The 12002-nt window shown below is 34.6% G+C and overlaps 1 protein-coding gene across 2 annotated transcripts; it reads right to left on the reverse strand.

Moving 5' to 3' along the window:
* Positions 1 to 394: 394 nt before the first annotated feature.
* Positions 395 to 10363, reverse strand: LOC123319291 (protein obstructor-E). Of its 2 annotated transcripts, none has more exons than XM_044906176.1 (5): positions 10223 to 10363; positions 4597 to 4806; positions 4351 to 4539; positions 3280 to 3490; positions 395 to 767 (listed from the first exon to the last, which is right to left on the reverse strand). In XM_044906176.1, the coding sequence occupies exons 1-5, from the start codon at positions 10269 to 10271 to the stop codon at positions 713 to 715; spliced, it is 714 nt and encodes a 237-aa protein (XP_044762111.1). In that variant the 5' UTR covers positions 10272 to 10363; the 3' UTR covers positions 395 to 712. The 2 variants fall into 2 exon arrangements, with proteins under 2 accessions (XP_044762111.1, XP_044762110.1); XM_044906175.1 differs by lacking the exon at positions 395 to 767 and adding an exon at positions 1322 to 1898.
* Between the last annotated feature and the right edge of the window lie 1639 nt (positions 10364 to 12002).

Raw genomic sequence — 12002 nt, forward strand, 5'->3', positions numbered from 1 at the left:
TGGGCCGTGGCTCGGGCTTTCGGCCCTCAAGGATCGAAAAAATCCTTCAATCACCGCTCGTCACATATGTGACACTTATGCTTCGCACATCGATGACACTTGTGTTTCGTCTCACAGGTGACACTTGTGATTCAACTCATGTTCAATGGTTTTCCTTCGGTGGCAAATGAAAAAAATTTAATTGAGAAATGTCAAAAATTCCACCCTTTTCTTTAAGGTATTTATATATTTAAGTGAGCAAAAGTGTATTTATGAGCTTAAAACATAGCCCTTCCCCGGTCCACTTCTTGAATATGTAACACATTTGTGTCTACGAAGAATTCTCTTTGCCTTTATTGTAGATCTATTTTCAATCCTGTTAATCAGGAATTCAGGAATAAAACAGACAATAGGCTTATTTAAAAAAATTTATTCAAGTTTGTACATCGATCACTTCCCTATAATAATATTTAGACATCCAATCGAAGTAATAACTGAATACACAACGAATAATTCCTATTTACTGATTGTTGAAACAACGAATAAAAATTTAACAGACTTCCCTCACTTCAGCTTAATTCTTACTATAAAGTAAATTGTTCTTTCAGTAATAAATAATACACTGCGAAACACTCCACAGCATTGTGTCAGGTGACGAAGAATCCATCATGAGATTTATCATGTTTTTTCGTCTTTTTTCTCTACTTCAACGTAGACTGGTTTTCTTCCTTTTTTAGTATCCCTTTTTTTTGAGGGCTTTTAGATCGACGTCCTTGTAGTAATCTTCGCTGCAAAAATTTTCGGCAAAAAAATTAGTGAAAAGTTCAAAACACAAGCCTGGATACAAGGGGAGAGAATGAACATCGAAAATCACATTATACTATTATACTCAAGTCAATACTTTGCATGCAATTGATGATTATTTTGATATTCTTTTTCTTAGATCATTATTTGTGAATTTGGGATCAGATCCATAAAGAGTACTCTAATATTAATAGATTTTTTGAATAGGTATCATCCAAAATACACCATCTTTATTATGAGAAAATGTTTATCCCGAAATATTTCCAAAAAGAATTGATTAAAAAAAAAATCACCATTAGTGGAAGTAGAAAAAAATGTTATTCAATCATTTTTCCATTCATCCCTTAGATAGATATGTTCTTAATGGACTGATGAAATCTCCAACACTTACCATGAGTTAATTGAAGAACAATTCATTGTGGTGGTAGGTAGAAAGGTGCAATATATGTGATTAGTAATTAATTTCCATATATGAATGAACCCTCAGCCAGAACAAATATTAGAGTAGAGAAATTAATCATGAAAATTAAAGACAATATTATACATTTCAGTTTATTAAAAAATTACAATATTTAACTAAAAAAACGTTTTTTTAAAATCATATATAAAACGAATTTTTCAACAAATTTCATAACTAAAAACTACGAGAATGACGCAATAAATACATGAAATCCTTCGTTACAATAAGTGTTACAACAATTGATTTCATCATCAGGAACTTTTTGTTTTTGATACCGAAACTGAAATGTGATGGTTTGAAAAGGCCGTTCAAACAATTTTGTAGAGGATATTTTTCCCAATGCATTCAAATTCGAACTGATAAGTGGATCAACATTTTGGTTTGTTGGTTTTTAGTCCGACAGGGTTCTTTTTGGCTTGCTAGCCAGAGAACTGTTACCTCGAGGTGGTCTATCCTAACCTATAAATTTTATTAGTTATCTCTATCTGAGGATTCAGGAGCATTCCGCGTAGCAGATGACGTTGGTCGTGGCTGTTTTGATTTTGGGGGAGATCCAGCTGAATGTGTGGCCCTTTGAGAGCCGCTACCGCTTAGACCAGCTAACAGTTCGCTCTTTCTAATTGTCTTGAGATCCAAGTCACCGTAGTAGTCTTCACTGCAAATCCGAACGGACATGTTGGTGAACTAACTACATATCAAATCACGCAGCTGGTAAACTTTCTTCGTATTCTGGCAGATTGAAAATGGACTCGAGACCACGAAGAAAGAATGGGTTATCTTTCGAAAATGATATAAACCATGCACAGTGTTGTACAATGTACAGTGGGTTATGTGTAGTGGGCCAAACCCACTGAATTTGGCTAACAACTTGAAACACTCCTCCAATGTGAAGGTATCAAATAAGGAGTACAATTACAGTTTCCACCACATAAACAAATAAGATTACTTCACCAGAATGAAGACTAATGCTCTTGCTTTGGTGATGAAGGCTTAACAGCTCAAAATTTATATGAAAGAAGACTTGTGCCTTTGGAAGGCCAACAACTTGAAACACTCCCCTGACTTCAAGATATATATCATATAAAGGAGTAGATACAATATATTGTAACCAGTCCGGCCCTTGCGGTCGGACCTTTCGAGAACCAGAGCGGTCGAGAGCTTCCAGAATAACCGCGAATCTACCTGAATGTTTCCGGCGCCTATATAAGCCCAGCGGAGGAGCAGGTAGGCAAGTGAAGTACAAGTACAGTTACAGTGCAAGCGACTAGTGGAAATAAATACGGGTGGAAATAAATAGTAGTGTAATAGTAAGTTTGTGTGTTATAACTGTATTAAGTGTAAATAAATAATTTTAATCAGTTGGACGTTTCAATCAAGCGAAGAAAACGTTACAATATTATAGAATATAGAGACCAATGCTCTTGCTCTGATGATGAGTTCTTAATAGCTCAGAATTTATAGATGAATCGATCGATATCAAAGAGGACTTGAGATTTTGGAGGGCCAACAATTTGAAATAGTCCAGCTTCCTTCAACTTCTAGGTATCATATAATATATGAATAAGTACAACTGTTTAATATCGCACCTATATGAATTTGATGAATTTACCCTTCGTGGCAGCAGAGTTGAGAATATTTTCAGTCCACCAGCGTACGAAGAAAAAGTATTCCAGTTTTTCAAGCTCGATGTTCTATATCTCACATTATGAAAAATGTTCGATCAAATTCATCATGTTACATCAGTTATTTATCTTACATATTATGCCAGTAAAATGAAAAATAGTAAAAAAGAATAGAAGAGAGAGAGAGATAAGCCGTGCACATGCAAAATAGAAATGTTAGTGGAAAAATCCAGCAGAAATTTATGTACAATTATTGGCCGTACAATTAATACGGCTATAAAGTGTTTTGGAGTATAATTTCTACTACAGGCTTTTTGATTCTAACATCCGTTCATATAAATTCGTGAAATTGAACGAAAAAGGGAAGCTGTAAGAATTTTTGGCTCTGAAAAAAGTTTCTCGATTGAAACTTACCATCCAGGTACATCTTCTGGGTCTTCGCAGTTACCGGTACCATCAGCATCTCCAATTTTGAATACTGTGCCAATTGGACAACCGTATTCACGGGCTTGACCTTCCAGACAGATGTAGTACTTACGGCAGTCGTCTGGGTGGGCATGTCTGGAGAATGAACCGGTGTTTGTTACTTCCCCAGCGGCTGGACAAGAGAATCCTCCAGCAACTTCTGCAATATCACAGAAAATCATATAAAGAAACATGTAAAAAAAAGTTAAAAACAATATAATTCATTTTTGCAAATCAGAGGTTGAAGGGGTTATGTTTGAATCTGGTAATTGAAATCACCAAAGGTAGTAAAACTTAAAATGGCTATATTTTATCTAGGCCGAATTGGAAAAAATGGCAAATAAAAAAGTTACTAATTATTACTATTAAAATATATTATGTACAAGTCGAAGACTCATCACTACCGTACTCTATGAAGTGTCCTTATATTTCTCTGGAGTGTATTTGGAATCATACTCCATTGCATAAGTTTCACTTTGTTTCCTGTTTCATATACTGAATGCATTGTAGGAGTAGGTACACCTTCTCGAAATATCTTCAACGAGATCTAACACCCACCTGTTAACTCATCGATCAACTTTCGAAAAAAACCTTCTCGTTAGATAACAATGAAGATACCTGCGTGGGTTTGTAACAATCCTTCAAATATTCATTGTACCTGACTCAAGTTGAAGAATGTCTTTCAAATGGCAATTGCGAAAGCCACCCAAACGTATTCCTACGGCGTGAGATTTTAATGAAAATAATCGAAAACAAAAAGAAACACATTTCCTCCCTCCTCCAACCCTGAAACAGTTTGTTTATACAGCTATAAGTGATGAGCATATTGTTTGGTCCTCTTGATAGTGATGAAAATCTGAATGGTGTCTTTATTCATTTGGAAAAGTGAATCCATAACTCTACAATAAGTTATGGCCAGCACGACCACCCGAACTAACTTCGTTGGATTTTTTTGTGGAATATGTTAAATGCGTGGTGTAACGAAATGGAATTGTGGAAGATAAATCTAACTTGACGAACCTTCGCTCTTGCACTCTGGTACTTGGTCAGCCCACATGCAGACCCTAGCTTCACGGTCGTATGCTAAACCGGGGGAACATTGGTATCGGGAAGCTTCACCGTTCCAACAATTCCAGAACACGTCGCACTTGACAGGATCGGCAAAAATACCATACAAACGTTCACAGTGTCCTGCAGCTATTGGTGGTTCTGCAATTTGAATTTATTTTAAACAATAGGAATTTGTTGAAAACTCCTTGAACTTACCAAGCTGTGTCCTGTCGCCACAGTCTACGTTGTGAATGTAGTCGCAGTTTTCCGTCAAATATTTAGAATCGCTGGCATCGAAAGCCAAACCGTTTCCACAAGTCTTCAGCTCTGCTTCGTTATTGTCACATTTCCAATATTTATCGCAGGAGGTATGGTGAGGATAGAAGCCAAAATCATCAGGACATTTGAAGTTTTCTTGTGCGTGTGCTGTAATTGAAAAAAAAACGTTGCAATTGAATTCAACTAGCAAAGTGTTTAATTTCCAACCATAATTTATGTGTTTTCATTGAATCACCCTGTATGAAAGGCGATCCGAACATCGTCCATTCATTTCGACCCATTAACATCGAAAATAAGCCGGCCAAACTTTGGGTAGCCAAAATTGCAATGCGACAAAGAGTTGCGTGATCGCAAAAACCAGAAATTCAACTTTTTCGTAACATGCAGACCTTTCTTGTCCGATACCTTCTATGTAACTTGCGAGCAGGCGAATAAAGAAGGGCGTGGTACACATATTTGCATGGTTTCTGGGTGAAAGACCCATAACTGGGGCACTTTTCACAGTCTCAGCCAGCTGGAACTCCGACAATAAAAACTGACCCAGAGAAAAACCGCTTTCGTCTGTATACCAGGACCGTATCGGTTCATTTTCGATCCTAAAGCTGATTAAATTCGTAATTGGGACATAAAACCAAACAAGCTGCTGCTAAGAATATACATTGATCACAAATTGAAGTAGGTATTGGGTACCTATATGTAATAATATACAGGGTGTCCCACGGTAGGTGGCTTATTATACGTTTACGAATAACGGATCATAGGATTGTTCTGAAAATGTAGGTACTAGGGTTTACGCTTCTGATCTATCTGACTACAAAAATTTCAATGTTACCACGTTGCAACGTTGCCGCTTATACGAAAAAATACTGCGAACTTCGCTATTTCATATGGGACACCATATTCATTCTTTTTTCGCTTCTTTATCTCCATCTGATTATTTTTATCAAGCACTTTCCTATTCCTATTCCTGATATTTTATACCAACAAGATTCTCGAGATCCGTACCTGACCTGTCTTGTGGCATAGCCCACTATACGTTGTATCACTTTTTCTCTCCATTTATTTGCGTTTAAAGCAGATACTTTCCATTTCGTTCCTTAAGCGGGAATAATACCCAAATGTCTTGAGGTGGAATTATATGTGTCGCAATTCGAAGATAGCTTCAGGTAAATACCGAAAAACCTGACGAGTAAACATTTCTCAATGATTATGTCATCTTGATCGATTGAATTCTGTGGTATCTGGAATCTTTGCATAATTTGTTGGATGAAAGACTACGGCCGCAACTGGTTAATGGTAATAAGGAAGGCCTTCAGAGATTAAGGAAGACCTTTTCCAACATATCCATTTTAACACAACCGTTTCTAGATAAATGTGGCCACAGAAGGAAGAGAATTTGGGAATTTGTGTAGGAGATATTGAAATTATGTCTTTGCAATAAAATTCAACCCATTCTTGGAGATGAGTCATAAGCCTATATTTATATCTGGCATGGTCAACAAGAGAATGCCCTTGCTTCATGACATGCCTTCAATTTATGGGCGTACCTTTCAACGAATAACAATAAGATGTCGATAAATTATTATACTATGTATTTAGGAGTGAATAAATCAGGAATAAAAAGCAATTACTCAAAAATTGTTCGTTGTAGAGGTAGTAAAACTTATTTGGTTGTAAAGATATTTTCGAGAAACGTTTGTTAGCCAATTGGCACATATAAAAATAGTAAAATATTCTTTCACATTCGAAGGCTTCTCTTCATGAATTTGGGTGATGTAAAAGCTTTGGATCCCTAAGAAATGAAGAGAAATAACAAACTATAGGGAGTGAGTAGAAAGTAACAAGAAATTTATATCTTTGGTATTTGGAGTTTGTGATGCACCCTAGTGAGGGGTAGTTGAGTTTTCTTTCAAAGGAAACCCTAACTTTTTGTGCTATTCAACAAGAGAAGTAGCGTATTTTAAATAAAAAATTCAAAGCGTTTCCTTACAAAAAACTCGATACCAAAGTTATGAATTCTGAACGTTACTTTTTACCAATTCTGTATATGTTGCTATCCTAAAATTGACTTCTTTCTTGATAATCCTGTGAGATGCTGCTTTCTAAACAACCAAATTATATCAATTTCTCACTCTATCGTTCAATATGTATAATTTCTCTTTGTTCCAGTCCAGTTATCGCATGGTATTCACTCATATCTCTACTCCACTTCTTATTATTTATTCATTATCAAGAGAACCAATGGGTTTCAAGGTGAAATTGACGTCGAGGTTGAATGCCAAGTACTATAATAAGAGCTTTCTTGCAATCCTTTCAAAAATCGAGAATGATTTCCTGAATTCCAAACCGTTTATTATTATTATTATATTGTGGTTGACTACTCTGATACTTATTGTTAACGCTTTGCATTTTTGAATCATCAGTCTCTGTATTAAATAATAAAAAGTAGTATAACATTCTAGTTGATATGCATTCAAAAAAATCAGGAAGGTTATGAAATTTTGAAGGATATAGAATACACATATTTTTTCGCTTATTTTTCAATACTTTAATGAACGTTGAAAAACCCATTAACTGAAAATTATGATCTCGAATATCTATAGGTGTGAATCTGAACACAACCAATAATCATCTTCAAGCTAATTTCATCTTCAACCTGTATTTATCGTGAGGCAGTATTGAACATTGTCAACTGACATTTGAAACGAAGGTATTGCAGTAATTCGTCGAAATAAATTATTTAACAGATTGATTACATAATAATTCAAAGTTAATCACATAATCGATTGTTAAAATCACATATGCGATACTTTCTCCAGAGGTTTGGCCTGTGGCCTATGATATATTAGCGTTGCAGTTTGCTGGTATTTCACAAGTAGAAATCCACTTCATCGTCTGTCTCCAGGAGAATATTAATATCGTTAACGAACTTTTCGACCTTCTTCTTTTAAAATCTGGTCCAGTCACCGGGAAAAAAAAAAGGATTCAGGTTCTTCTCTTGAAGGTCAAGGAAAGAATCTTCGATGCAATCTTAATTATGATCTGAACTTTGGCCGATTTGCACTTTGAAAGCAGATTCTACCTTTTCTGCAGCCTGTTCCAAGGATGAACATAATAAATTATTGTGGGCGAACTTTCCCTTTCAAATATTCCATCTACTAGCCACGTAATTAATTTTAAAAATATCTTCTGATGCCATTCTGTTGCTTCAAATTTGCTAAGAATTATATACAGACTTTTCCAAGTTTGGAATCCTTGGAATTTAGAGTATAAGGTTACCTGTCGTTTATTACATACTTAAATGTTATTAATGAATTCCTTTTCGACCATTTCTGATAAACAACAACTAGAGAGAGAAAGTTCTGATGTAACGTATAAAAATGTGGAAATATAGGTAAATATTTAAGTTCATTCAATTTTTGTCGCTTGCGTTTGGTCTTAATTTATTTCCTTTGTTATTCTTGGAGATTATTTTTTTCTTGCAAGAAGTTACCTTGGATTATGATTCGCAAATTATAAGTTAAATTCAGACAAAAAGTGGTATAAAATAAAAATATGCCTTTAAATGCGAAGGTATAGAGAGTAAATGCAAGAGGAAAATGACAAAATCATTCAATTATTTATCAAGTTCTAAATATTCAACATTGATGCTGACACAACAATCTTCCTTATATAACACTATTATCTCATAGGAAACCAGTGAAAATTATTAATGGTTATCAAACAAAATTAAAATATTCATAAATCTGGAAAGTGAAACAGAAATTCTGAAACCACATTGAATTGGGGCAAATATTTAAATCAAGCAATGGTTAATGAGCTTAGATTAACGATAATCAAGAATTAAGAAGAAAGAGCAGGATGGAACACTTCCATTTTTACATACCAAAAACTGAAAAACCCAGAAGATATTTTATTTCACAATATAACGATAATAAAACAAAAATATGATGCCAGGATTAAGTTGCGAAATGAAGTTATATGTTCGATAGATTGTTTTTTGAAGTTGGAAATTTGTAGAATTTTCCTCGAAGAATTTTTTGACCCAGACATTGATTTATTTCAGCCACTTCAAATGCTTTTAAACAACTAGAAGGAATAGTTTTAAAATCAGCTGGAGATTGAAATTAAAGGGATGAATGTGTTCCGAAAATAGTATATTGAATTAACTTCAAATCCCTACAAAAAAGAAACCGTTACGTGATAATTAATCGTAATTCATAGTACTATTCAATCCATCTATGAACTAACTGTAATTTACCGGTTTTGAAGCAAATGCAACAGTCAGGATGTCCTTAAAAGTCACGCCTTTATTATATTCCTTAAAAGAATCAAGTGAAGACATACAGGAAGTGACAAATTTTGTCATTCCATTCTTATTCCAACTGTGACTCATGAAAAATTTTGAATATCACAACGAAGGATAAGTGAAGGGACGACCAGTTAGTATTGAAGTATCTCCAATTGAAATGCAATATGAGGAAGACAACATTCATCTCGAATAACCTCGTTGTTGTAACTTGCAACCGAGTGAAAATGACACATTGAATTAGTCTTCAGGAAAATTTGAGCATATGGTTGATGTACGATTGTTGTAGGTACCATTTGTTGAACTCATTCCCATAAATAAATAGATATAATGATGGATTGTTGGTTGTTGGATAGGTTCTAATATGATTTTCTAACGACTAGAAATCCTGTAGCTGTTGGGTCTTTATTATACCGAGTGAAATTGTGAATTGACTAGCAGAAAAATCAATTCTTCGTTTATATTCTCTAATTATAATGATCCAGCAAAAAACTTCATTACTGCTCGAATCGAATGAAAATTGGCAGTTATAGATGCTGATTCAATTGCTTCTCTGCTATTGGAATTTAGTATGATCTTAAAATTTATTTCTTGTATGCTTTTTCGATGTAATTGATGACTATCACTCGAAAATTATCTTCTCTTCATATTCTTATTCTTGTTGTTAAATACAGTCAAAATACCATTAAAACATTCAGTTAAGTAGGATTCCAGTTTTGAAGCTTAATATTTCGTTTATTTTGTAACAGTGTTTATAATTTGGAAAACTTTTTTTTCGAATTGTTTCTATAATACATGAATTCTCATTGGGATAATTAATTAAGTGATCATCATACAAAAGTGCAAACATTTTTTGTCATTGTATGTCCATCACATCCATAGAGATTTAAAATTTAGCATTAAAAATTAAGAATAAAATGTACAGAACCATTGAAAGGAGGAAAATTGCATAGAAAAATTTTCTATCAACATCGAAGACCTTTGATAAAAGAATTTTGAGTTTGCAAGGAGTGTCAGTTGAGATCCCGAATTGTAGCAATACATCATATTCTTAAGAAAACCGCTCTCAAAATCGAATCTGAGATTTTGCAGAAAAATCCAGTAGGTAACTAATATCAAGAAGAAGAGAACCACTGTAACTCATCCACTGAATCCTTCTGCAGAACCACAGATTTTACTATAACATTCACATTGGACACAGAAAAAACTACACTGGTTTTGGACACTTTTCGTTAATTTTTTTTTTGTACGTACCAGAAAAGGTGAATGCACTAAGCACCAATATACACGCGTAGCTCCTCATCTTTGAAATGATACAGAAAGAACGAACTACTGGCAGCTTGACTGACAACCTCTCACTTTATACCGTCCTTTAAGTCAACCCCACCTGCCTCCTATCAGATACAGAGCTTTTTACTTTTTCCATAGTTATGTACGTTTTGCATTCATTGACATGATATTTTATTGGGACTTGGGACGTTACGATTTTTGGTGGAATTTAATTTGACGAAATTCCTCGAGCTACTCAAATCAGACTTCCTGCTGATTTCTTCCATGAAGGATGGATCGAACATACAAAGAGATTTCTGAAGTGAATCCACGATATTTAGAGTGTCAGCTGAAGAAAAAAAAATAACAATGATCAGCTCGAAGCTGTACAGTACAGAAAAAATTCAACGGAAATTTCTGATACCACGAAAAAGAGAGGTTTTCTATGAGAAAGATAAAGTTTTCGTTGTTTATTACTCTCAGTTTATCACTTTCCCAATGTTTTCGTTGATGAAACTGAAATTGCTACGTAACTGTAATAGTTTTACATTACTTTGAGCTACGATAACCAAAATATTAAGAAAATGTTTGAAAATACGTCAGTGTTGGATATTTAGTGTATCAGACCTCAAGTTTGACAAGCATCTGCAAGGTTTTCAGTAGCTAATTTGCAAATGACAAGAGATTAGCTTAGTTTTAAGTAAACCCTCCCTAAAACAAACTGTATGGGCAACTGAATCAATTTGCTTCATACAATATTAATATTTTTGAATGAGGAAACATCTCCTGCATTTTTGCTAAATCTTTACTGGACACTCTGTATGTACCGCGCTACGAAATTCATAAAATCGTTTAATGTTCATCATCTAGCATTCAGGTTTCAATCTTGATCGCTTGTTGGAATCTCCACTAGTTTTTAATGGGAGCATGCATCATTTGCATGTAACATGATATGTAATAAATATAAAAAGCCATATCAGTTACATTTCCAGTTGTTTGATACTCATTTGGCATCTGCTTATCGGTTGAGTTAATGAAAAATGACAAACAAATTTTTTTCCAGCCTTGGTTATAATATACGTTGTTGGACTTTATATTTTACCGTGTTAATTGTGTAAGATTATGTGTTCACTAAATATTATTTGCGGGAGGATTCAGTTTTCTGCTTTTATTCGAAAACGGAAGCTGAAATGCCTATATGATGATTGTAGGAGTTCATGGTGACAATGCTCATAAAGGAAATGCTTCTGACGTCTCAAGAATGGTGATTTCAACTTTGAATCATTGGACAGCCCAAAAAACTTTTCTGACCAGAATGAAACTGAAAACGCTTGTGGACCACATCAGTGAGTGAAAGTATCTCGTGTGTCACTATTTTGGCCCATGAATGATCCTAACTGAATGAACGATTCCAATTCATTTGCACATCACAAAGGAAAGTACTCGTTTTGTGAATTGGACACTTCATCTCTCTAGCGGAGACAAGTGTTGCATTATTAGTTACCCAGAAGAGTAAGAAGCGTTTAGCATTCTGGCTATGCAATACGCCATTTCGAAATCGGCTCGCCTTATTCCATTTTCTTTTTCATCAATATTTATGTACCGATTGATGAATGCTTATCGATGCTTTTATGGGTGCTCAGATTTTCCAACTCAAAGTGTTGGAATAGATACTAGTGCTTTCTCGATGATGGATCAAAAATTGATATGAGAACAAGAGAATTGTGGACAACATCGTTCTTTTCAAATCAAGATAAAAACACGA

This window comes from Coccinella septempunctata, chromosome 8 (assembly GCF_907165205.1).
Source record: "Coccinella septempunctata chromosome 8, icCocSept1.1, whole genome shotgun sequence".
NCBI lineage: Eukaryota > Metazoa > Arthropoda > Insecta > Coleoptera > Coccinellidae > Coccinella > Coccinella septempunctata.

Coding starts and splice junctions, on each gene's coding strand:
- LOC123319291 (XM_044906175.1), bottom strand. CDS start 10,271: ATGAGGAGCTACGCGTGTATATTGGTGCTTAGTGCATTCACCTTTTCT. Junction 3,491..4,350: donor ACCAGAGTGCAAGAGCGAAG/GTTCGTCAAGTT, acceptor GTGATATTGCAG/AAGTTGCTGGAGGATTCTCT. Junction 1,899..3,279: donor CCAGAAGATGTACCTGGATG/GTAAGTTTCAAT, acceptor TCGGATTTGCAG/TGAAGACTACTACGGTGACT.